At 38.5% G+C, this 27,882-nt stretch overlaps 1 protein-coding gene across 1 annotated transcript; it reads right to left on the reverse strand.

Annotated features, from left to right (window-relative positions):
- Positions 1-4,601: 4,601 nt before the first annotated feature.
- On the reverse strand, positions 4,602-27,882 carry LOC149282540 (islet cell autoantigen 1-like). Its single transcript, XM_089498110.1, has 15 exons — positions 27,866-27,882; positions 27,083-27,254; positions 25,723-25,795; positions 21,846-21,969; positions 20,516-20,714; positions 16,671-16,796; positions 16,430-16,560; positions 15,868-15,919; positions 10,627-10,712; positions 9,905-10,020; positions 9,584-9,628; positions 9,428-9,484; positions 8,909-9,169; positions 8,029-8,124; positions 4,602-4,723 (listed from the first exon to the last, which is right to left on the reverse strand). Exons 1-15 carry the CDS (start codon positions 27,880-27,882, stop codon positions 4,602-4,604), a joined length of 1,677 nt encoding a protein of 558 aa, XP_089354236.1.

Raw genomic sequence — 27,882 nt, forward strand, 5'->3', positions numbered from 1 at the left:
GCGTTGAATGAAGGCTGTAGAAGACCTCCTCATATCCCATGTACGCGTCCTAGAACCTAGCTCCAGGGTATCCTAACCAGACATTTTGTTGACTAAGATTTGTACATTATTACTGTTAACTTTAGCCAACGTGCTTAACAGTATTCCAGTTACCACACAACATTGCTTCGGAAAAGAGAATGTGTGGATTTTGTTTTGTATTTTTTCAGTATAGAAGTTCTTGTGTCTTTATTTAAATAAAGTTATTGGCAAAAAAAAGCAGGTCTGAGGTTTTTTTTTTCCAGTATCGATGTAGATTTCTGTGTTAAGTGTGTGTATACCAGTGTCCTTGTTCTGTGTCTCCGATGTCTCATGTCCCACCCATCGGGGTAGTCTTCAACCAGGCAAAATGGTCAGCTGTAATGGTTCCAGGCTCTCCTATGACAGCTGTCCCTGGAAAGTCAATACCAGCTGCTGCCTGGTGTTCACCTTCATCACACTACGACACCAGTCAGCAGCTGGGACATGAAGGACCGGGTTGAGGGAAGGCTTGCCCAAGCCCTGTAAACAAAGATAATCCTGTTGTCTTGTGTTTGGATTGCTAAATTATAATTCATTACCATTTAGCGGTTAGTTTGCTGTCCCATGCATCTTACCAGATGTATTTCCTATCCGGCATATAGCTGGGGGGTCGAAAGGGGCAAATGTATATTCCGAAGAATCCCTCCATTCGTTTGCATGGGGCATAGGAAGAAATGGGACAACACAACTATCAGATGAAGAGTGGTTATTCTGTTCTATTTATAAGAACCTTTACAAAACACCTTGGTACATGAACTAAAATAAGCTTTTACATGTGAGAAAACCGTATCTAGACAATTCCTTAACAAGAAGGGTGCAACCTAACCTTAAACTGGCATAGAACAAGTCACCCTAACGGAACATGCCGCAGATCCCAATAATCGCGTAGTCCTTGTCAAGTGTCTTGTAAACTTGTGTAAATAAAAGTGTTGCTGCTGCAAAGGCAACTACAGCTTAAGTGATTACATTCAAAAATATGATTGGAAATTAATAGGGTCAGGTTTAACCCCTCACACCCAAGGGTTTGTTTATCAAAAGATCACTTTAATGCACTGATGCAAAATACCCCTACAATATATTCAGCCCACTTAATATGTAACCCACTCCCCAAAATAAAGGAGGAAAAAAAGCGCTTACCTCCTATGAAAACCTTATCCGCTTACTGGTGAGACCAGATCAGATCACCGCTGCATGATGATCTGCCTCAATTACCAGTTTTGTGATGGACAACGTGTCCTCTTTGGTGGGACTGGTGTATATACTGCTTGAGGATGATGAGCAATTTATTTACACTTTAGAAATAGTTTTACACAATAAAAAGAAAAATGAAAACATAATTGAAATTGCATTTTGTATGTCACTTTTTCTGAAAACTCGAGTACTATATATACATATTATGTATATTTACATTATGTAGTTATTTATTTCTCTTAGAAGGTCCATTGCTCTCTCTAAGGATTATTGCAAATGCCATCCAGTTAATGGGTATCTACTCATCTGCTAGATTCCACTTTATGCAACACATAACAAAGAAAAACAGTTGCTGATGCACAAGTACGGTGCATGAATACTTGGCTTTGTAGCAACTCTGCCACTCAAAATTAACTTTTGTTCTGCCTCCACATCTCTTTGTGTGTTTATGCAAATGCATTCTATTTCCCATCCCCTGATCTTTCCACTCGTCTTTGATCTTGTCTAGCTCCAGGATGGATGGCGTGAAATCGCTTGGTCAAATGCCGAGAACAATTTCCCAGCCTTCATGTAACATGAAGAACATCAAGCTGTGGATATGTCTGAGGACATCTCTGATCCCTGAAGTGTGCCAGCGTCAATGGACAAAAAAACAATGTTAGAACAATTTATCTGGATTTTAAACATGATTACATAGAATTGAACTGATCTCCACTAAGTAAAGTATAGCGAGAACTGTTTTGATAGCCCAAATGAATCAAGACTATGATAGAACATTGAGGGCAATGTGGAACTAGACCAATAATGTGATGCTTCCAGGGCAATAAGTAAAAATGCTCTTCCAAACATTGGAGTAGTCTTGGTCTGTTTCAGCGGGTACCTTTGGCTATATCTAGCGACCTTACCTTACCCAAATTACAAGAGAATAGAATTACTACAAACTTAACTTTGTAGTTGTCTCACCTATTACAAACTAACATTTGAGCCTTTACAGCAATTTGATGGATCAAATGATTATCTGACATCAAATTCTTTTATAGTTTAAGGAATAGCACTCCTTTTCCACCAGAATCCAAAACGTTCCCAAACTTCAGGTAAATAAGTCATTTAAGGGTGTGGATGTATTTGTATGAACATGGGTGGATTAATCTCATTATTTTCTTGTGTGAACTTGGTCAGCATGTACAAAATACAATGTAAATTACATATTTATTCATGTGTCATCTTGAACATTGTATTCTTAAAGCATTAAGTTAAATTACAATCGTTCGACATAACAACATAGAGAAAAAAGGGAGCGAGATCAAGGATTTTCAGCTCATATTCGCAAGGGTCAAAAGTATGGATGAGCAAATGTTTTCTGTTATCCACAAAACAACTAAATACACAGTGGAGGAGAGCACAACAAATGATATCAGTGTGCAAAGTACACAAAACAGAGTAAGAAATCCGTGCATACGCAGCGAATACCAAAAACCACGGCCCAAAAAAATGGCCATATATTGCTTAGGCTGCCGCGTATTGGATATTGAGGGTTGAAATCGTCTCAATTCTGGCTGGAACCAGATATGATCTATTTGGAACCTTGTAGAGTGGTTATTTAGTAGATTTAAATAGTGTAAATATTTCCAGACTTTATTGATGCCACCCTTTCCTCTGTAACAATTTTTGATGAGCTTGATATAGATGTTTTTAAGGAATTTTTTTTTATTCTCAAAAAAATGTAAGATTTTTTTTTTTTATTCGGAAGAGAGAAGTTGGTATATAATTGTAAGAAAGCCCTACAAGTATCATTTACTAATAAATCCTTAATAGTTCTTATGCCACTGTTTTTAACCATCCTTCTATGTAAATTTATTCAATATTTAAAGTTAGGTCTGTTTATTTTTTAGGGCATATTTTGTCTTAAATTTATGCCAAAATATCTAATCTAATAGTATTAATAGTAATACCAGATTAAAGATCTTCAGTTTATTCTCTATGTAATATGCTTGTCACAAATATTGATATTATTTTGTTGGTTTATCATGCATGTGCAGATGTCATCAAAACCCTTATATAATCTATTTCTATTTATGGTTATACCTGGGAACTTCTCCGTCTACCCGGAGCCTTCCCTTTGCGGAACGCAGCCAGGGCTACACACCGAAGTTGGTGGGCGGCCCCACCGACGGCAGTGGGAAACGCCCCCATTTAATGGAAAAAATGGGTCTGGAGCGGGGCATGTCAAGACCCCACTCCCACGACCTGGAGGATTCGGGTCTTGACCTGGAGAACCAGCACTCACCCGGTCAAACCCCGAGAGTTCCCAGGTATGTCTATGTTCTACAACAGACTCTTGCAAAACTTAAATTTCCACCCAACAGTAGCCTGTAAGATGCAGCTTTGACGTTTTTGGAAACAGGACTAGAAGTATCAGAGGGCACCATGTATACTAGGAGCAGGCACTCCATGTGATAACTGGGTCACAAATTTAATGGGATGTATTGAAGTGTTTTACATGCTATATATAGTAAGAGGTTCTGCGTCTTCCTTTTTTTGTAAGCATTCCACTAAACAGAAGATTAAATAATGACACCGCACACAATTTTTTTTTTTTTTTTTTATTAAACCATATTCTTAGCAACATTGAAAGCATGCTTTAGCGTTAAGTCACTTGAAATTTCTATTGTGAAACTTTGTGATGGGAAATGATGGAAAAAATATTACATCTCCTATGTTAACATTCAAGCAGGCCAGTGCCCCTCCCCCATTTATATGTAAAACAATACACCGGCGTAACATAAATTAGCATATGAATGTAAATACAATAAAGCAGAACTGCTCAAAGGCTGTTCTGCAGGAAGCTGACCTTATAGGTGTCCAGTTTTAAACGTCCGATTGGATGACCCTTGACTTTTGTTCCCAAATATTATGCTTTAAAGCAGACATTAATGGCAGCGTTATTTATGATCATGTTGTGTTATTAATTATACTTTTGCCCCCCCCAAAAATGTCAAGACCATTAGTTATGTCAGTAGTCACACAGAACAAACATTTAATCAACAAAATATTGTATGAACAGAAACAAAATATGTTGAAATTCTGACAGCCTTTCTTGAGAAACCTCTATTTTTACAGTGGATGTAATTTAAAAAAAAAAGATAGCTTGCTAGAATTTTCCCTTAAAATAATTCAGTAGTAATCCAGGCGTTTTTTGGCAAGTACAGTAAATCAGATATATTATATATTATTTATAATTTACAACAAGAACAACAACAATTTTATTGGTAGAAAAGATAAGTAGTGGCACTTCCACTGTCCCCCCCCCCACAACAAATGAATTGAAACAAGCCTACGAGAGAGTTTTGTTACGCATTGAGCAGTTCATGTTCCTTGTCGGTTTTCCCAACGGCGTCTGGGTTGGATAATGGATCCAGATCAGCAAACAGATTGTACCAACTACTCAGATCTTTTGTTGTTTTTGTGTTCTCTGAAAAGTGAACAGGAAAACTAAAGTCAGTAAATAAATACAGATCGGGGCAGGAGCGACCCGTGCAAATTCTCCAAAAAGGCGGGTCTCAAGGCGAGTAAGTTTGCATGTGTTAGCGTGTGCATCTTGGTTACAATGGTGAGATGGGGGCCAGCAGGCCACTTGGCTTTACATGCGCTCTGGACCAGAATACTCTTAAAAAAGCAATACACTTCTCTGAGTGCAGTAACTCAAAATTTTAACAGATAAAATAGAGCATTAACATTTCATTAGTTTTAATTGTGTAATAGATAATTTTTGTATACCTTGTTAATAATGGTATCGAGGAACAATGAGCTTTTAGTCTTATAATCCGTGATTCATACAATATTCAAGCGTCTTAAAGCATACAGTATCAGCCTAATTTTTCTTGTATTTATTTTATATACATGAATATTTATCATTTTTAAATGTATTAATATATGAATTTCATTCATCTGATGATTTTCTAACTACTGATGCAGTCTCTCATCTAGGCTGGCTAACAATTTGTCCAATACAGTAAATACCGTATTTGCTCGATTATAAGACGAGGTTTTTTTCAGAGCAAATGCTCTGAAAAATACCCCTCGTCTTCTAATCGGGGTCGTCTTCTAATCAGACCTCAAATAGAGGTCTGATTAGGAGACTAAGATCCAGATCCCCCGCACCGCTGCAGGGGACCTGGATCCTCCTGTCTCACCCGACTCCCCCCCCCCCATCATACACACACTTACCGGTGCTTCCTGCTGTGTTGCCGGGGCAGCGGGTTGACGTCTACGCGATCCGCGTAGACAACGTCCGCTGCAGCCGGAAGGAGGTGTGGCTAGCAGCGGGGGTTGTCTGCGTCCGTCGCATAGACCTTCCCCGACTGTCAGAGATCAGAGTTCCCCGCACCGGTGCGGGGAACTCTGATCTCTGACAGCCGGGGAAAGTATACGCGACGGACGCATACAAACCCCCGCTGCCAACTCCACCTCCTTCCGGCTGCAGCAGAAGGCGACGTCAACCCGCTGCCCCGGCTGGAAGCACCGGTAAGAGATGGGGGAGAGCGGGGGAAGGGGGGGGAGAGAGTGTGTGTGTGTGTGTGTGTGTGTGTGTGTGTGTGTGTTAGTTAGTTAAATGGGGGTATAGGGTGTGTGTGTGTGTTAAATGGGGGCATAGGGCATTTCTGGAGTGGCGTTAAGGGGGCATTTAATAGAGCACTCTGCCTCCTGAAATGCCTTATACCTCCCTATATGCCACTCTGCCCCATAATATGCCTTTTAACCCCCTAAATGGCAGAGTGGCATATAGTGGTATAAGGCATTTCTGGAGGCAGAGTGCTCTGTACAATGCCTTTTAACTCCCTTAATGCCACTCTGCCTCCTGAAATGCCTTATACCTCCCTATATGCCACTCTGCCCCATAATATGCATTTTAACCCCCTAAATGCCAGAATGGGATATAGGGGTATAAGGCATTTCTGGACGCAGAGTGGCACATAGGGGGTCAAAAGGCATACCATGGGGCACAGTGGCATATAGAGGGTTAAAAGGCATATCATGGGCCACAGTGCCATATTGGAGTGGCAAGCCTGGGGGCAGATGTGCGTAACTGGGGGACAGGTTGGAAAATACAAGAAATAAAAACAAAAAAAATCTTTTTCTCAATCATAGCTTTTATTAAAAAAAATAGTTTACATGAATTAACATTTACTGGTAAAACTTTTTTCCTTTGGGGTCGTCTTATATTCAGGCTTTTCCTTTGTTTCCTAAGTTAATATTCAGATTTTGGGGGGTCGTCTTATAATCAGGGTCGTCTTATAATCGAGCAAATACGGTAAATAAAAAATATATACCGTATTTGCTCGATTATAAGACGAGGTTTTTTTCAGAGCAAATGCTCTGAAAAATACCCCTTGTCTTCTAATCGGGGTCGTCTTCTAATCAGACCTCAAATAGAGGTCTGATTATGAGACTAAGATCCAGATCCCCCGCACCGCTGCAGGGGACCTGGATCCTCCTGTCCCCCCCCCCCATACACACTTACCGGTGCTTCCTGCTGTATTGCCGGGGCAGCGGGTTGACGTCTACGCGATCCGCGTAGACAACGTCCGCTGCAGCCGGAAGGAGGTGTGGCTAGCAGCGGGGGTTGCAGTGGAAGGAGACGTCAACCCGCTGCCCCGGCAATACAGCAGGAAACTGGAAGCACCGGTAAGTGTGTGTGTGTGTGTGCGTGTTAAATGGGGGCATAGGGCATTTCTGGAATGCCTTATACCCCTATATGCAACTCTGGCACTTAGGGGGTTAAAGGGCATATTATGGGGCAGAGTGGCATATAGGGAGGTATAAGGCATTTCAGGAGGCAGAGTGGCGTTAAGGGGGCATTTAATAGAGCACTCTGCCTCCTGAAATGCCTTATACCTCCCTATATGCCACTCTGCCCCATAATATGCCTTTTAACCCCCTATATGCCAGAGTGGCATATAGGGGTATAAGGCATTTGTGGAGGCAGAGTGCTCTATACAATGCCTTTTAACTCCCTTAATGCCACTCTGCCTCCTGGAATGCCTTATACCTCCCTATATGCCACTCTGCCCCATAATATGCATTTTAACCCCCTAAATGCCAGAATGGGATATAGGGGTATAAGGCATTTCTGGAGGCAGAGTGGCACATAGGGGGTCAAAAGGCATACCATGGGGCACAGTGGCATATAGAGGGTTAAAAGGCATATCATGGGCCACATTGCCATATTGGTGTGGCAAGCCTGGGGGCAGATGTGTGTAACTGGGGGACAGGTTGGAAAATACAAGGAAATAAAAACAAAAAAAATATTTTTCTCAATCATAGCTTTTATTTAAAAAAATAGTTTACATGAATTAACATTTACTGGTAAAACTTTTTTCCTTTAGGGTCGTCTTATATTCAGGCTCTTTTTCCCCTAAGTTAATATTTTGGGGGTCGTCTTATAATCGAGCAAATACGGTATATATATTTTCAAAACATGCTATTTTATGAGTCATATTAAGAGGTTAATTATAATTATATTAATAATTCCTGACATAAAGCAGCCTAATAAAGATGGAAATAGTACATAAGAGTTAAATCGACTGTTGTCTACCAGGATCAACATAAAAATGCTGTTCCACTTAGAGAAAACACTAGTTGCACTCTATAGTATGATAAGCACAAAAACCTTGTATTAGGGTGTTGTATTAAGCACCCTAATACAGGAAGAAATGGAATGATGTAGTAACCATATGGAATATTTCTGTAGAAATAAATATAAATGCAAGAATTTACCCTTTGCCAGAGTCTTGCTAATATTCGTACTGAGGTAGCTTGATGGAAGAGCAGACTGAGAGGTTGGTGGAGATATCCCACCGCTGGCAGTCCAACCTGGAATTCAACCATAAATACCGTCAATCTAACACGCTTAGCTTTACTACCGAAGATTCTGGTTTCTTGTCATAAAACAGCCATCAAGAGATACCTTTTTGTATGTGACCAGCGATCACATCAGTGTCAGGAATTTCAAGACCTAATGTTCATGGCCATTTCTCTAAGCCATTAAGGAGAAGATAATGTAACTATATAAATATATGTACTCCCATTTTCCTGTATTAACACTATAGTATACAGAGACTCACTAATACACACCAAACATTCTGGACTCTAAGAGGAACCAAAAAAGATAAAATATACAACTCACAAGTCATCTATTCTCACTAAATTCTAATATGCATTTCAACCAAATTCCAAGACATCTCATAGATCAAATACCACTACTCCAATACCCAACAATTTTTTTTTTTAACTGCAGTATACCAGGAAGGACCAAAATACAATTTCAAATATAAAACTAAATACCAGCTACTAGTATTTGTGTTTTCTAATGTCAACCTAAACCACTCGCACCGCTGCGAACTGTGGTCCACAGACCACCAATGGTCTAGTGTTTCAAGGTGACACATCATAAAGATGGTCTCTGTGGAAAAATATCTGCGTAGGACATGTAATCTGGTGTTTGAGAAATGAACATAGAAAGATTCTGTGCCTCAAGCATCACTATCTTCTCAAAGGAGCTCCCTGCGGGTGACAAGTTAATGCCTAGAATGTGCGAATGCACTAGACTATGAGCAGTTGGGTAAGATGACAGTAAACAGAACCCATTTCAACTTGCCCTGCAATGAAGACTGTAGAGCGAGCATGTCTTGGTCTAAAAGCTGTGAAGGGAGGAAGCCAGATGATGAATCGGCACCGTGGTCCTTCTCTTCAGCTTCTGGGCTCATTGGTTGAGCACCAAACAGAGGCTCGCCAAACACAGCTGTCCATTCTTTACCCAGGTCTCCACTTTCCAAAGAAGAAGCACTTAGAATTTCATTGAGAAGCTGCATGTCATCCTTATCACCAAAGTTTCCATCGAGTGGCTCCCTTGAACTCGCTTGAGGGAAAAAATAAAGCCATTAAATTATTCCAGAATAACCCAGCAGTTTGGTCTCAACAAAGTGAAATGGGGCCACATTCCTATTTCAGGTAACATCTGTGGCTATTATACATAATAAAATGAGTTTTAACTGTTCAACATAAATACCTTTTATTATTTGCCAAATAGATGTTCAGTATTGTCAGTTAATACAACAAATGATAAATCTTTCTTCAGTAAGCTTAGAAGAACGGACTCTCAAACATTACATACCACTTTCTTCATATGAAAATTTCTCGTCAGGTTTCAGATCCAACAAATCATCTAAGGACCCTGTAACAAAAAATGATCATCAAATTTAGAAGCAGCATAGATTCCCCAGTAATCGTATTTATTTATTCTGCTACCAACTAAATAGAATTATTTTTTTACCTTCAAATAACATCGGGCTTACAGGATTTCCTTTACTTGGTTCAGCTTTAAAAAATGAAGATAAAAAATACATAATTCAGAATGGACATTTATAAACAAAGCATTATCTAAAACACCACAACTTTAAAATAATTATTGTGACACAATACAGAGTAATAGGTTTATCCTGTTAATTTTTATAATGGCTATATTGCTTGAAAGATTAGGATGAAGAATCACAAACAGGAAAAAGAAACACTAAGTCAAGAGATACAGAAACACTTTGATAAAAAAAAAAAAAAAGTGTGAACGCAACAGAATTTTAACATCTTATATATTTACCTGATGACCCAAATTCATTATTCTGCTGATCGTCATCTAATGAAATTAGTCTGTAACCAAAAACAGTACTTAGTGTTGTGAGAAAAAGGCTGTAGGTGATCATACTGTCTAATAGACTGGTATACAAGGTATGCAAGAACATTTAGTAAAGATTGATGAAACCATGCCTGCAACGACAAAGTAACCTTTTGCTTTTTTTTTTTTTTTTTTTTTTTAAGAACAGTAGTAGCAAAACATACACTCCACAAATACCGAGTTTTGCCAGATGACTGATCTATTTTGTGTGGGCAGCGGTAGATCAGCGTTGTTCTTCCATATCCGCTATTAAGCGCTGTGCTGAGCTCATACTGACTATGCAACCTAATACACTATGTATACACATACACATATGATCCTTAAGCCCACCATGGTCTGCTTTCTTGTCTACATACTCAAGGTTTCAGTCCCTTAATCACCACCAGCAATCCCCTGGCCAAGGGCTATTTGGGAAGGACCACAGGTCACAACCACCAAGCACATCTTCCAAGAAGCATATAGATGCTGCGTGTGGGGATCTGACATCATACGACGATGGTCAGTGTCACTTGGACATCTTGGAACCACAAGAAACATGCCACAGTTGTCGGGTTCTTTGGTTACTCACCCAAAGAGATGTTCTATAATCAATAAATTCCAAATGTCTGTGTTCACTGTAGAGAACACACTCCATCACTGCTACTTACTGATCATTGTTCTTTGATGTATCTTCTCGTAGATTTGTTGTATTCTTGGTTTCCTTACTGGGTTTGTCCAGGGTGAACTGCAGGCTCTAAAGCAAAGAATAGCCATAATATCATATTTGGATAACTTTACTAGTAGTATTTGAAAATATTAACAAGGCTTAAGTATTCAGCATAGCATTACAAAAGTCTATGCAATTTTACATCTTGTTGAATGTTTCAACATCATCTTATGGAAGAACGGTTTGTCATTATTAAAGGTTGCTATTCCACTTAAATCATTAATTGAGCTCTCCACCATGTGATGGAAATAAGCAGATCTGTCATTTAATTATTTCCTCTAAATGTTTAATCAAAATAACCAATAAATAAAAGAAAAACTAAAAACTTTTAAGCAAAATTTATAATCTCTATTACAACCACTTACCAGTGCCTACTTTGGTGTCACATGACATTAAAACATTCCATAAGAAATTATTAACGAGACAAAACCATAATATGATTTAAGAATTACCATATTTGCTCGATTATAAGACGACCCCCCCCAAATTTGAATATTAATTTACGAAAAAATAAAAAGCCTGAATACTATTCTATAAGAAAAATATTAATTTACATGTAAACTATTTTTCATATTTAATAAAAACTATGATTGAGAAATGTTTTTAATTTCCTTTTATTTGACAACTTGCCCCCCAGTTATGCATATCTGCACCCCAGATATGCCATATACCCCCTATATGCCACTCTGCCTCCCTGATATGCCTTTTAACCTCCTATATGCCACTCTGTAATAACATCTTATATTCCCCCCCATATACCACTCTGCCCCCCCCCCCGACTTACCAATGCTTCCCCAGAGGAAGTGCCGGCAGCAGCTGAGGTTACCAGAGAGAGGTCGCCTACAGCGCTGCGGTGGATCTGGGTCTTAGTCTTTTAGTCAGACCTCTATTTGAGGTCTGATAATAAGATGGACTTGAATATAAGATGAGGGGTATTTTTCAGAGTACTTGCTCTGGAAAAAACCTTGTCTTATAATTGAGCAAATACGGTACTTCTGGGGTGTTGCACTATTAGCAACAATGTTTCTAATGCTGTTTGGTTACAAAAGTACTTTACAAAGGCCACAAAAAAGGTGTCTCAAATAAGAGAAGGCCATAGTTTCTATGAGGGATAATAAGGGATCTCATTATGTATGGCGTGTATGAAAGAAGAGAAAGAGAGAAGATATGATAGAAACATTTAAATATCCGACGAGACTTAAATACACAGGAAGGAGGTTTACTACAAAGGAGGAGCGCCGTTAGAACAAGAGGTCATAACCTAACATTAGAGAGTCAAAGGTTTTTATGTAATGTAAGGAAGTTTTACTTTACTGAGAGCATCTAACGGCATCTAGATACTTCCAAGCCCCGCAAAAGAGCTTCAATATCCTCCAAGCGTGAAAGGGTAAATGTGTAAATCACGGTTTTATGCAAATATTGTTCATAAAACTAAAATCGCATCGTATTAAATAAGATTCTATATGTGGGGGGAAAAAAAGTATGGAAAAAAGTGGTTTAGGAAGGCGTTGCAAAGGGTTATACGGAAGAAAGAGCGAATTGTGCCCTTGAGAAGATTTCCACCTCGCCTTCCAATTCTCCCACTGGTTTATTCAGATGGCTTCAAACATGTCCCCATATTACACGCAGCAAGGAGACTTACTTTTGGCGAGAGCACTGTTGGCAACAACAACTGGAACTTTTGAAGTTTCCATCGCCTCCCCCCTTAATTCTATATGCCAAGTGGCCTTAGCAGATGTATATTAGGGCTGATGGCATCGGAGTTACTGCAGGAACAAATCATCCCTTCAGAAACCCACTGTGAATGGGCATCAGCTATGTCCTACAATTAAACCTGGCAAAAAATCTGTAATTGTAAACAGATGATTTTATTTTATTTTTTTTAAGTCGTGCATTTTAAATTTATACTACCATACATCTAGGAGTCAATAATGAAAACATGTTTATTGACTCTTAAATGTATGGCAGTATTATGGAGGGGCAGACTGGAAGTCTGTATGTTGGTGAGGTTTAATTCTTAAGATACTGCTCTGAAAATGTCTGAATGTATGAATCCATTCTGCATTAGTAAGAGTCACTCGTTTACTCTCCCTTATGGTATCAAAAAACTTACCCGGATTACATTCCCAACTCAATGTTTTTCTGTGCACTTTCCAGACGCAGATCAACAGATAGAAAGTTCAGCTGTGTTTTCTGCCACAGTAAAGGGCTTTACTCCGAGAACTAGCATAACATTTTATACGGTCATCTATGCAAGAAAAGCCAATTTCTGCTGTCACATAAGGCCATGTTTATCTAAAATCTAAACTTATTTAGCATCCTAAAAGTTCTATAGCGACTCTCGACTTGGCTTAAATTGAGACAATTGTTAGAATTTAAAACAGGTAATTGAAAGCTTATAACGGAGTTTGTTCTCTTGAAGGAAAGTCTATTTCTACTGGAAAGAACGTGGTACAATACGGACCATATCTCTGCTGGCGTTACCTACAGTATAAGGATTCACAAATCTACCCAGTGATCTACAACACGATCGTAACTGAAAGATTTACTGATAGAATTGAGAGCAACTTGTGTTGAAGAGAAATTGCTTGAAACCAATTCTCAAAACAGAAAATTATAAATTACAATCAAATTTGGGGCCAGTTCCATTCTTGCCATGGTTACCTATATACCTGAAACTGCAAAGTTCTTACCAACACCCAATTTAGTAAATAAAACAGTGTTTCATGTTGGGGAAATGGTCACAATGTATATCCTGCTTGTGCCTGGGTTTGGCGAAGAACCTAATGGTTCCCTGTTGGTACCGTCTGCTAGTGGCACAAACAAGTGCTAGGATATTAGCCCCCCACAACAAGGTCTTTGCAGACAGCTTCAAAGAAGAAAGGGGCTTGGGTTATTATTTCACTTGATTTAAAGGTGTAAAAATGTATACAATAGCTGGCATTTCGCCAAACCAGGATATATACCAACACTTGTACGAGGATGCAAATAATTCAAGGACCCCGCTTCGTCTCAATAAAGGCTGCTTTATGATGGAATAAATTGTCACTTCCATTGACGAGGCGTGCTGTATCTTAATTCTAGTGGATATATGATGAGAGTGAGCAGACTGTGTAGTGGAGCAATTGGCATACTTCATAGGGTGCATATGATGAAGTCTGAGTAGATGGAAGATCTACTAATGCTACTGTGAAGGAACACATTTTGAGAGAATTCAAAGAACAGCCACTAAAACGGTACATGGTCTTGCCAAAACATACCAGGAACTACGTAGAAACTTTAAGAATGCATGAAAGAGAAGCAAGGGGCAGACATGACAGAAATCAACTATCACAACATGTCAAGGGATTAAATAAAGTGAGAAAAGCATTTTCATTAATGAGCGAGGCAGTGTGCATCTCTGCTGCTTCTCTTGCATCTTGTTCTTCTGTCTTCTTTCTTAGCCTGCTTCACCGTGGACATGGCCTCTTGGGGAATTTCCTTAAAAGGGAGGAGCCTCTGCGCACATCCACTCCTCTGTTCCTCCAATCGGGGAGAGGATGCGAACAGAGGCTCTGCCTTTTTGCAGAAGTTTAGTGGGAGGCTATATCCACGAAGAGAGTGTGAGAGATGGAGTCGCGTGAAAGAATCACTGAAATTCAAAGGAAAATTTGGAGCTCTGTTTTTGTTCGTTTCGTTGGGGGGGTTCCTCCTCCTCGTCCAAATTGACCAAATAGGCAAATTTCATTAAAATTTAAGTATGTAGGAATCAAGTCTAGCAGGTAACATGAGCCAACTGCTTTTCCTACCATTGCCACCTATGTACTAAAGAAACACTTATTTGGTACAGGGAACAGAAACAGAACACATAAAACAAACACATACAACTACAAAAATATTAATTATATATAATAGCTACAGGTAATTACCGCTATTCATAAAGAACAAACAAATGTCAATGTTATAAATGCCAGGGCCCTTTCTCTGTTCCTTATGTTTGTCCTCACCCCATTCACACACCTAATGTATCAGTTTGTCAATTCTCATCTTGTCAGACCCCCGGATATACGTATTGTATTAAGCACTGCGTAAATTGTTGGCACTATATAAATAAAACATAATTATATATAACATAAGAATGGACTGCAAGATGAGCAGTAGTGAACCGTCTCTCCTTTATTATATATTTTATAAACAGAGCTGCAGCTTCCGTTATGGCGCTGAATTTTATGGGGATGTGAAGGAAAATATACCTAATTGCAAAATATTTTATCTGATTTTTAGTATTTCAATTTTACCGTGTGGAACACTAGAGTGTACAAGGTGCTTAATTGAGTGTACAAGGAGGTAATTGAGTGATAAGATAACTTAACTTCAACTCTCATAAAGGTGTTGCATACACTGACCATCTATAAACAGAGTTAAGAGATAGTCCAGAAATACATTGGAAAACCACTGTACTAATACAAATGTACTTTATATAAAGTATCCAAAGACAGGGCTCAGTTCTGGTGCAAAGAGTATAGACACGGGGGGGGGGGGGGGGCGACACTGGCGATATATATCTTGTTATCTAAAAATTGGCAGCAGAAAGCACGTTATTCGCCTGGTATGAGATTGTGAGGATGAAAATAAACTAGGGAACAGGCATGGAAATTGTCAAAATAGTAAATAGCCTTACTCCTCCTGCCATTAGCTCTACACCCACACACACTGTTAATTAACTGATCTAGACCAAAGAACAAATATTTTTGTGGAGGTTTGAAGCCCTGTATTTTATTAACGAACAGTTTGTAGCTACTGAACTAAATGTCTCCAATAAAATATAGCTCATTAGAATGTGCTTAGTTCAATTTCCAGTTCAGAAGAGCCAAGATTCCTAATTATTTTAGATACAATGCCTTGCTTTTTCCATAATACTTTATCTTCATCCAATTATACTATAAACCGGTGCACCAGTCTGGCTGCTCCATGATAGATTTTCTATTTTAATCTAGATCTTATTTTTCCAGGCGTCTACTTGGACCAGTAACTCACCAAAATGGTTACTTCTACTTACTAAGAATCCAAAATAAAGGCAAATCCTTTATGGAAGACTAAAAGATATTGGAGGAGGAGCAGTGGTCTACTGATGGGCAAGCTCTTCCTAAAAGCTTTTCAAAAAATATCTTTACTCAACAATAATCTCTGCTCCATTACCTACCTGGGATGAGAATAAGCAGACAATGCAAAGGGCAGCCTTATGTATACTAATCCTACCAAATAAAACGCGTAAAGTTATGAGTCCACGGTGAAAATCAAGGGTTTGGAACACTCAAGTCGCTCATCTACACTTTAAAGAAGAAGTTAAAAATGGCCTGGACGGTCTCTCACAACTAAAATACCACCGGTTTTGGAAATGTAAAATATTCAAAACTTGCAGTCATTTCCTACAGCACTTGCTATAAAGAGATACTATTGCAGACATCTAATACTTTATTATTTTAAGAAAACCTTTTAGTGTATTTGAGGTGTATAGGCCAAGCAGGAAGGCCCCATTTACAATCCATACAATTGGGGTTTATTCACTAATGCAAGAGTTTACAGGAGAGCTTAATTCTAGCGACAGAGATTTGGCTATTGTGCAAACAGTATCGTTTTCATTTAAGGGATATATAGATATATATTATATATATATATATATATATATATATATATATATATATATATATATATATATATATATATTATATATCCACCTTCAACTTTAATGTCATTATGTTTACATCGTTGAAGACTCCATCTTTTGGTTTCTTACCTTGATTGTGGTGAATTCATATGGCTGGTAACCTTTGAAACTTTCATGAATTGCTGCCATGGTGTGAGAGGTTTTTTCCCAAAAGTGGAGTAATGTTGTCTTTAAAGGAGAAAGACAAACATCAGATCACATCGTACATGGCAATGTTTGGCGACACCAACAATTAAGACTCTCACTTAAATCATAGTAGATGCTGAATGTTCCGCTACCTGGTAGGTTGTCAAAACATGAGACAAAAGGTTGCATCTGCTGGCTCTTAGAAGGTCTACTTTCTCACACACGTCCGTTTTCAGTCTGTCAAAGGTGGCTTTGGAATGACGTACTTGAGCCTGAACCTAATACATACAAAATATCAAAAATAATGAAAAAAATACACCAAGCATATTAAGGAACAATTAAAGATTTTCTGGAAAGAATTGTTAGATTTAGAGCGACAAAAGGACAGTTACATTTCAATCTTTAAATGGGAAACCTACCATTTTTTTTCTAGGTAAAACGGGTCAGTTTACCCATGAATTACTCCAGGTTGGTTTGCTAAAGTTGGTCCTTTTTGTTCAAGTTAAGTCGGCGTTACTGACTGACGTTAAAAGGTCAGATGTAGAACGTGGACATTTCATATTATATTTAAACATCTCGTCGTACTCTGTTATGGTTATGGGGTTCACCCTTCTAGAACACATTTATTTGCAAATGCAATATAATTTAAGGTATTAAAATAATCACTGATTTTCTTTGCACGCTTTCCAAATAACAGAAATGCAAAATATTTCCGTTTACTTCCAACTACTCAGTCCATGACCTAGCGTGTGCTGCACGACCATATGTCTCATATGTCAAAGCTGATTATTCAAACGCTACAAAATGTTCCAGTTTCCTGCTATAAAAACAGGACGCTCTAACACTAGGGGTTCATTAAAATGTCTTTTCTCGGTGAACTTCTCTACAACAAAAGGCGAAAAAAAGATAGTTTTTTTGTAAGTATTGTTTTAAAGGGTATTGAAAGATGGTGGGGATATGAGGGTGCTTTAAATGAACCCAATGAAAGAAATAAGAAAAAAAAAAAAAAAAAAAGAAGAATACAGTTCCATAGATAAAGGTCCAGATTTGTTTGCTAAAGTTGATGATTTTTTGTTTAACATCACTCAATAACAGGTCCGTAGGAAGGGTGAGGCGAGAGAGGCACTCACCTCGAGCACAGCTCACCGCCAGTCATCTTCAGCTCTGGCTCGAGGGTGAACGTTGGTTCATGTTCCCATATGCACTTGTGGAAAGTGCGACCATTGATTGCAATAGGAGTACTTTGTTGTCACTGATTGGGTGCCAAAGGCAGCCAATCTGGGTCAAGAATTAGCCGGACCATGGAAGAGGGGGGCAGCCGCAGCAACAGTGCTTTCATATTTTTCCCGTGGTTTTGGAAGGGTGCATAATAAAGTACTCACAGAATACTTTACTATGCATACTTCTATAATGGGGTGTCAGGGACATTTAACATGTTCCCCCATGAAGAAGTTAAGGTGTTAACTAGTAATGCAGAGAAAATAAAAATTTGAAAATTTGGCACTATCCAACTAACGGACTGAAAATATCTGCTGGAAATTTGCTTTTAGCCGTCCATTAATGGTTTAGAAGAGGATGTGTGCCTTAGAACGTGACAGAAGTTTCTGTATTTATGATTCTTGGATAGGTTCGCTGGAGAGTAATCAACGCCAACACCTAAGCCTGCATGTCAACGACTGGTGACGGAAATCTTGGCTTCTCTTCCCTCGGTCAGGGGTGTATGCTTTCTAACGCAAGAACGATTCCTCTCGCACCTGATGCATTTTTCAAACCAAACCTGAACGCTTTAATGATCTCTCAGAGCTATTAGCCCTGCTTCACATGTCTTGATGCGCCATTTCCTTATCACCAAGCAGCTTTATTGAATGCTCAGGGTGCGTCATTGGACAATGGAGGTGGTAGGCTGCTGCAGCTCTGGAGTGGATGCTTCTTCATAAGGTAAGTATTTAACATTTCAAAGAATGCATGTTGAATTACTTTAACATGCATTCTTCTTTGGCGATGCCTTCTTGGATATTAATCTGCCCCTTTAAGTGGTACATATGACTAATGTACCAGCAAATATATTTGGATGTTGAACGCTCATTATAGGCTTCTTGTTGGAAAGTATACCCAAAGGGGATGAAAAAAAAAAAAAAAAAAAAAAAAAAAAGAAAAGAAAAATCTTAAATATAGGAATCCATCTGTCATTTTTCACATGAAATGAAAAGGAACGAGTCTCAGGTTTGGCACTCGGTGATACAAACTGTTCATGCATGACCTCTAATTCCTTCTCCTACATAATTGAACAGATGAAGAGGAACCTCAAGGGTATGCATCAACCTGAGCGCTGACGTAATGCCTTCCAACAGGCCCGGTTCTATTTTTAAGCTATACTTTCTCATAGGGCTAGCAGTAGCAGTCTATTTGCTTTCATCTAGCAAGTTCTAAAATAAGCTATAAGACTTGGCCAATGTAACATCAGACAGTATTGCTACCTACGCATATATAATGTCAAGACATTGCTTTTAGCATCTCTGATCATATATATGTGTTTATATACATATACTTAAACACTTGTCCCTGCCGGTAACTCTGATGACATCACTGACATTTATACAATATTGTAAGCTTGCAAGAACAGGCTCTTCTTCGCCGTCTGTAACAGTATGTCTGAACATGTGTTCATGTTCTTGTTCATTTTGTTTAACTTAATTCTCTCATAATGTAATGGTGAAAAAAGGAATCTGCTGCTGCTATATAAATGATATGTAAATAACATAACATTTCAGTGCAAATATGTCTTTGTAATAGTGTTTTTTCATTTTCTATGCATCTCCTTTTCCTCTTTGTTCATTATTGCTTTATGCAAGGCTTCTCAACAAGAAAATCAACTAGCCGTGTGGTTTTAATGGCTACGGGCATCCCCCCTTTAAGAACACTCATGAGTAAGGACATAGTTGCAGCACAACCCCTCCCCTGTTTACGTACGGTCGCTTCGCGAGAACGGACACAACAGCAAGACGCCAGCTCGTCCGTTCATCTTTCGAGCATCTTTCGTCTCTTGAGCGTTTTTTTTTGTTTTCTGGTGGAAATAACCCGATGATTGCATTGCAATGCGGTACGTATACCGATAAGTGAAAAAAAGGTACATACATGCTCTGGACCCCGTTGTGTACATGAATGTGGGGTGTTTGCCTGTTTTAGACATCATATCTGCTGGTCTAGGTTTCCATCTAGTGTTTGGATTGGAAAATGCAGCCACAAAAAGAAAAACTGAACTGAATGAATAAAGCAACTAGAAATTCAGTAATACTGTAGAGGACAGGGACTTTGGTGCAATAAAGACACAAAGGTGCAATTATTTGTTTAAATACAGCCATCGACCTAGGAGCTAAATGAATCAAGTGGTCTGAATAACAAACTCATATGGAGTAAATTAGAATCACAGTGCACCCAAATAAAATATTTAATCATTTAATAATTTAGGATTACAGGTACAGGTTATCCCTTATCCAAAATACTTCTGGTCTCAAGCATTTTGGATAAGGGATAATTTTGGACAGCGGATCGGCTGTGCCTGCTCAGTTGTTCACGCTTCTCCTTAACAGACCCAGAGCACTTCCGGCCCTAGTTATCCTAAAAACATCTGACCAGGGCTCCCCTTGTCTCGGATTGGGAAACTTAAGTGGTTTATTTACTAAACCTGGGTGAATCTCATCTATATAAAAGTGCTTAACAAATTCTCTGTATTTCAGGTTTCCCTAGGAACCTTGCAGGACCCAGAAACCGTTAATTGACCTCAACAACAAATTCGGATTTTGGCCTACAATTAATTTAATTATCCACATAGATATTTCTCTGTGCCCAATGTGTCATTAAGCAGTTGCGATATAACACAGATCTTCAGTGGTGGTTTATTTTCTTTTTTAACAATAAATTGCATCAGCCCTACCTATAATTACATTTTTTAAAGAGACTTTACTAACCCCTACAAAACACTCCCAAAACACTTTACCTTTCGAAATTTTTCCATCTGCTTATAAATATCAGGGTCCAATTCTTGGGAGACATCTTTCATCCAAAGTAAAACTCCACGATATTCTGTCCTAGACTGCTCCATTCGGTTAACAGTCAGCCAAGTGTCAGAGATAGCCCTGTATCTGAACGTCTCCACCTCTTGATGCAGCCTGGATAAAGGAGTTCTCAAAGACAGCCTAGAGACATTGACAAAACAAAAAGGAAAATTATAGCGGAATCTTTCCAATGAACATATCCTTTCAAGACCTTTAGAGGCTCATTTCCTAAATTTAAAGATATAACACTGAAGAAGAGGAATCAGAAGTGAGATCCCAGAAGAACACTGGAAAGGGTAGATATAGTAGAGGGATGGTATTTTTCAGCCTGGGTGGCATCAAACAAGCCCATAAGGGACCCAGTACGGTTGGCAGCAGATGAAGAGCGATGAGATAAGAAAAATAGTTGGCCAGAGAGTGGGAGAGAGAAAAGCCAGCTAGTAGGGACACGCAACAATCCAGAGGGGAAGGAATCAGTATTTTAAAACTATCTGGTCTGAGGATAATGAAAAGATTTTCAGCTTGAGAGTAACATGCATGGCTGCTTTGTTGAGATATATTGCTGAAAACTGGGTGTAATTGATCCTTGTGTCTAAAGGGTTAAATCAGTTGTACACCTGAAGGTCCGTTTAGAGGAAAGATGTCGGTATTCAGCCCGAGGGGCGTTTCAATCTATGCAGCCCAAAGCATATTTAGCACATAATGTGTTCTAAATTTGCTTTTTAGCTCTGTTTAAAACATATTTTATGAAAGGAAAAGAACAGAAAGTCCTTAAAGGAAACACAGAAAGGACCAAGTCATGTAAATGCTGCCTAAAAAAAAAAAAAAAAAATAAAAAAAAAGGACTAGAAAGCCTGTTGGCTGTATTTGGAATTGCAGGTAACACCACCTGAAGTTTCAGGTGCAGGCCCAAAATCTTTGCCCCAGTTGTGTTATATTTATTAGACGGGCACTGGGATTTTTAAGCTCTGCAGTGCTCCTGGCAGTACAATGATTCATGTTTCTGGCACAGACAGTATGTGTATTTTGGAACATTTCTATATCTTATCTTAAAACAAGCAGCCCAGCAGCTATTTTCCTAGCACAGAACCACACGGAAAACAAGACCTCTTGTAATTTTCCATCTTGTGTACAGATCCAGCAAAATGTGAAGTTGTCACTAGATTAAATATACTAAAATTAAGGGGAAATGGCCCATAGTTTTTGGCATTTTAAGCTGTACGGAGTCAGATGAACACCATGCTGTATAGAACACAGCTCTACAGGGCATACCGTTGCTGAGATGAAAAGCAGAGGGCCTTTCCTGAGGCCTGCATAATTTTCCCAGCCCTTGTTTTATCTTGGGATCCTTGGGCACGGAGAAACTTCCCTAATTCATTTTCCTCTTGAGATAAAACTATGAAAAGGAAAAAAAACAGTAAAATATAATTAGTAACAAGCTCTGGGTCTGTATGACGAAAGAGTAGATCATTAACAAAACCATCCAACTCTATGAAAGACTACTTTCCAAGTTCAAGGGACTTTTAGTCCACTTCATTAAACGCACACGTTACAAGCCACATATTGACTATCAATATCTGTCGTATTGACATTGGTAGAAAATAGTCCTTTGAAGACTTTGCAGCTCCAGGGCACCATTCTAAAGGTGAATAAAATAAGGAGGTCTGCACCCCAAAAATCTTAGCAGAACATCAACAAGCTCACAGCAATGGCCTTCTTGTGGCACCTAAAGCATAACTGTACAATTATCGCATGCCACTGAAGGATGCCGTCCGTGCACATGGCTCGGCAGGCGACACTCTGTGTCTGGTGGAACGCTACACATTGGATTATTGGTCTCTGATATGGTTTTTCAGGGTTGCAGTGAAGGAGCTGCCATGAAGTGGAGCCATATCATTTTTTCCCACAAAGGGCTCACCTATTAAACTGATATTGAGGCAACTCGTGTTCCCAACAGTGCCTACTTGCCATTTAGAGGTTTACTTAATTTCATAATAAACCCCTTCGTGACAAAGGCTGATTTTACTTTTTGTACCCTTCGTGACAATGGCCGTTTTAACATTTCTACGCTGCTCGTGTTTAGCTGTAATTTTCTTCTTTCCTGTTTACTGAACCCACACACATTAGATATTGTTTTTTTCAGGACAAGAAGGGCTTTCTTTAGATGACATTGTTTTGATTGTATCATATTATTTACTATTAAAAAAAGTATAAAATATGGTGAAAAATTTAGAAAAAAATGACTGTTTCTAACTTTTAGTTGAAAAATCTTTTACTCATCTATAAAAGGTAATGAAAAAACCTGCTAAATAGATTCTACTATTTGTCCTGAGTTTAGAAATACCCAATGTTTTTTTTTTTTTTTTTTTTCTACACATTATGGAGCAATAAGTACAGGTAGTGTTTTGCTATTTCAAAGCCATTTTTCCAAATCTGGTAATTCTTCCCCCCATGTGCCATTTCGGGTATATTTGAAGCCGGCCCACACAATTTACCCCATCAAATCATATATTTTTGAAAACTAGACAGCCCAGGGTATTCCAAATGCTAGTATTTTAACTCTTTCCATGCACTAATTCTACCATCAGCATTTGTCAAACTTTATGGTAGTAATTTTTTTTGCATTTGTTTTTTCACACACATTTTACTGTGTGAAAACAGGTTCTGGTATATGTCACAATCATAAAACACCTCAATATGTGTTTAGCAACATCTGAGTACAGCGATACCTCACATGAATGATTTTGCCTGGGGGCAGAAGGGCCACATTTGGGGCATGCGCATTTTCAATGTTGAACTTTGGCGTTTGGCGATCAACTGCCCATGTCCTATTTGGTAGATCTTTGAGCCGGGCCATTTCAGTATGCCCAATAAAGCCATATATTTTTGAAAACTAGACAGCCCAGGGTATTTCAAATGCTAGTATTTTAACTCTTTCCATGCACCATATCTACCACCAGTCTTTGTCAAACTTTGTGGTAGTCATTTTTTTGCATTTGTTTTGTCACACACATTTTACTTCAGGTATGAATTAAAAGGTTTTCGTATATGTCACTATCATAAAACACCCCAATATGTGTTCAGCAACATCTCCTCAGTACAGCGATACCTCACATGAATGATTTTGCCTGGCTGTTTGGGGGCAAAAGGGCCACATTTGGGGCATGCGCATTTTCCAATGTTGAACTTTGGCATTTGGGGATCCACTGCCCATGCCCTATTTGGTATATCTTTGAGCCGGGCCATTTCAGTATGCCCAATAAAGCCATATATTTTTGAAAACTAGACACCCCAGGGTATTTTAACTCTTTGCATGCACACATTTTACCACCAGAATTTTTTCAAAGTTTGCAGTAGTATTTTTTTGTGTGTATTTTTCCCCCACACACCTACTTTAATGTATGAATTTACAGCTCCTGGTTTATGCCGCTGTCACACGACACCCCAATATGTGTTCAGCAACATCTCCTGAGTACAGTGATACCCCACATGCATGGGTTTGTCATTTTTTGGGGGAACTAAAAGGCCACATTTGGTACGTGTGCATTTTTCTAATTGGAAATTAGATGTGTGGCCATCCTTCCCCCTGTGTTATTTGGGACATTGTTGAACCCGACCAATTTATTTTACCCCATCAAATCATACATTTTTTTAAAGTAGACACCCCATGGGCATTTAATATGCCGGTATTTTAACTCTTTCCATGCGAGAATTGTTTTAAGCTAATATGCTAATTTTAGGACTTGCTCACAAAAATATATTTTTTATATATATATATATATATATATTTTTTTTTTTTTTATTTTTTTGCCTTTTTTTTTAACATTTTTTTTTCAACTTGAAGGTTCCCCTGATAGTGACATCAGTTAGAAATTATTTTTACATTTTACTGTTTTTTTTACAATTTTTTTCTAATTATTATTAATTTTATTTTATTTTTTTATTTATTTTTACTAATCACACTGTGATTAGAAAGCTGGGCTCCATTGACTTGCATGGTTGAATGCAGTACCTGTATTCAACCTGCAAGTGGAGCCAGAGTTCTCTAGAGGGTCTGGAGACCATCTAGCGAACTTTTTCGTCTGTTTTTTTCCCGGGCCTCCGCCATCTTGCTCTCCGGAGCGGTCACAGTCCATCCAGAAGTAAGCGTTTGGTGTCGCTGGATGCCTCCTGATCGAGGCATTCCAGCGACACCATTTAAGTTTAGGAGGTGATCGTTGATCGCCTCCTAAACGCTTTTAAAAGTATGGCGGATGTTGACGCCCCGGGGAGGGGCCCCTAGTGCCAATCGTGGCGTTGCTGAATGCCTCGAGGTCGAGGCATTACAGCAACGCTGTTTGGGTGCAGAAAGTGAAAGTAGATCGCTTTCTGCACCCGTTTAAAGACGTGCTGGTCCTGGCACGTCAATTGTCGTTAACGACTTGATTTTCCGTGACATGCCAGGACCGGCAATTGTCATCAAGGGGTTAAGGCATTGTATACAATAACATTAACAAGTTTGGACCGCACAGGCATCCATTAATTCTGTAACTCGTTAACTAGCATGTGCAATTGTTTTCTTCAGGCGCCAGAAATGTCCTGATGCGTTACTATCATTTTACAGAAAAATCTAGTTTCCGTTTAATTAGATTAGGAAAACAAATAACAATTCTGGTACATCTAGGTCACTCTCAGAGAACCCCCAGCGGAACGTTAAAGATCAGAATCTAACCCAAGTGCTTATTAAAGTTAATAGACATTAAGAAAACTCAAACTTAAAATGCAATGAAGATGGGATGGCACTTTGTGTTAGCGGGAGACAAATTAGTTGAAAAGGATTATTTTACCCGAAATATTTAGGTATAAGAAAAAATAGACGTGAAAGCTTCTCAAGCCAATAGATTGTAAGCTTATACAGGCAGAGCTTTCTTCTTCTTTTATACTGCTATATATTAACGTGTGTTAAGGTCACTGACCATTTTATATATTATCAATTGTATTGATGCTGTTAGTTTTCCCTTCCCCTTTGTGAGAACGCTACCGAATCTGCTGGCGCTCTAGAAATCAATATAATGTAAAAAAACAGCTCTCCACCATGTATACTGAAAATATTCATACCACTCAACACAGATATTTCCTCCTTTACAGCATGAATGAAGAATCTACTTACAGCAAATACGCTTTTGATATTGTTCAATGACTTTCAGCAACTCCATGCAAGTTCTCTGAATGGAATGAAAAAGCTACAAGAAAAAAAAACAAAAAAAAACACACAATGTAATTCTTCAGTCCAAAAGAAACAGCATACTTAAAAGTGCTTATTGGCTACTCTATGCACATACAGGATTTACCTTCTTCTAGAGACGGTTACATGTAGATTGGAATATAGTAAAACATGTATTCGGTTTCCTGATGTTCAGGATTCCCTGTCCAGTTCCAAATTGACTTTCAATTTATGACAGATCGTTCCTCCTTCCCGCATACATCCTCTTTTCACCCAAAACGTTTAATCAACAAGTTCCCCTATGGTAAGTTTCTCTGGCTGTGCCGCATCATTGATAACGGGAACATATATGAGGCCAGAGTAGAGGAATTAATCAAATCTTCTCTCTCTAGGGGCTATGATTCTCATCACCTTAAACAGTGTTCATCAAGGGCCAAACAGAAAACAGGGATGAATTATTTCTCCGAGGCCCAACAGTACATGCCACTGATTGGCTGCTTGAGGCATACTAAGACATTGTGGATAACGCTATGCTTCCAACATCGTGGGAACAGTTTGCGGAGGGTCCTTTTCTATTCCAGCATGACTGTGCCCCAGCGCACAAAGCAAGGTCCATAAAGACATGGTTAGGTGAGTTTGATGTGGAGGAACGTTACTGGGTTCACATAGTGCCCTGACCTCAACCTCATCGAACACCTTTGGGATGAGCTGGAACGGAAATCTTTAACTGTATGTCAACTAGAAAAAACAGAACTCTGGAAAAATAAATTTAAAGCCAAACACTGACATGGTAGGCCTCTGCCCCTAAAAAAGGAATATCAGGGAGGCAGGGTGGCATATATGGGAGTATAAGGCATATCTGGGGGGCATTTGTGCATAACTGAGGACAGGTTGGCAAATAAGGAAATAAAAACAAAAATTTCATTTGTCTCAATCAGTTTATTAAATATGAAAAAAGTTTACATGTGAATTAATATTTACTAGTAAAACTTTTTTCTTATAGGGTAGTCTTATATTCAGGCTTTTCCCCCAAATTAATATTCAATGTTTTTTTTGGGGGGGGGGGCGTCTTATAATCAAGCAAATATGGTATTTAACAGTTTTTCTTTTTTTTGTGTTGTGTTTGTATTTTTTGAAGAAAAGGGTTAAACAAAAAAAATACAATTTTCAATGCCTTCTTTGCTCATATTTACCAAGGGTGCCAATATTAGTGGAGGGTACTGTATATGAATTAAATAAATGAGTGTCTCTTACTCTCAAGAGATCAGCTGGATACAAGCTCAAGAAACCAACATCCAACACAAACCTCTAGTTTGGCATCCAAATCGGAATCAGAGGCCACGACATGTTCATCTTCTTTCTTCCCGGTGACCTTGATAAAAGTCTGCTTTGTTTTCCAGTATTTCTGTTGCATTTTGTTTACCACAGATTTTTCCTGGCCTTGGGCATATCTGTCATAGAACTCCCTAGAATATTGGCTGCAAGAAAAAGTTCATGAATATTCAGGCTTTAGTAAATATCTGAAGGAGTCATTTGGCTAGAGTATGAAAATAAGGATGCTTTAGAATTTTTTGTGATAATAACGCTAACATTAAATGTGGTTTCAAAAAATAATGAAAAATTAAATTCCACGTGTTTAAAAAAAAAAAAGACCCCGCTGCGTCTCTTTTTCCATTGTGACATAACTATGACCATAATACTACATAAACTACAATGTTAGAAGAAAAATAGGAACATGCATTCTATTCTGAATGGCATTTACAAAATCTCAGAAAAATCAGATAATTTGAGATAATGCGAAATGTTAGCTCATAAAAAAAAAAAAAAAAAAAAAAAAAAAAGCTTTTTTACGATTAGACTCAAACACCATTACATATGTAACCACATATGTGGTTAACAGATTTATTTTTGTCTTGGAAACCATACATATCCATATTTTAAATTTCTTTTTGGTGCATCCTCCTAAATACCAGCAATGCTCCCTTTTTTCCGTCACAGATGTAATAAAAAGACAAAGCTTTTTGTTTGAAGACAACAAACAAAAATATAAGCCTAACCTACACATGTAGAAATTTTAAAGTCAACTTACTAATTGTGGCCGTCCAT

Source organism: Sceloporus occidentalis, unplaced genomic scaffold, assembly GCF_023333645.1.
Source record: "Sceloporus occidentalis isolate IW3139 unplaced genomic scaffold, rSceOcc1.0.p SCAF_113, whole genome shotgun sequence".
NCBI classification, from domain to species: domain Eukaryota; kingdom Metazoa; phylum Chordata; class Lepidosauria; order Squamata; family Phrynosomatidae; genus Sceloporus; species Sceloporus occidentalis.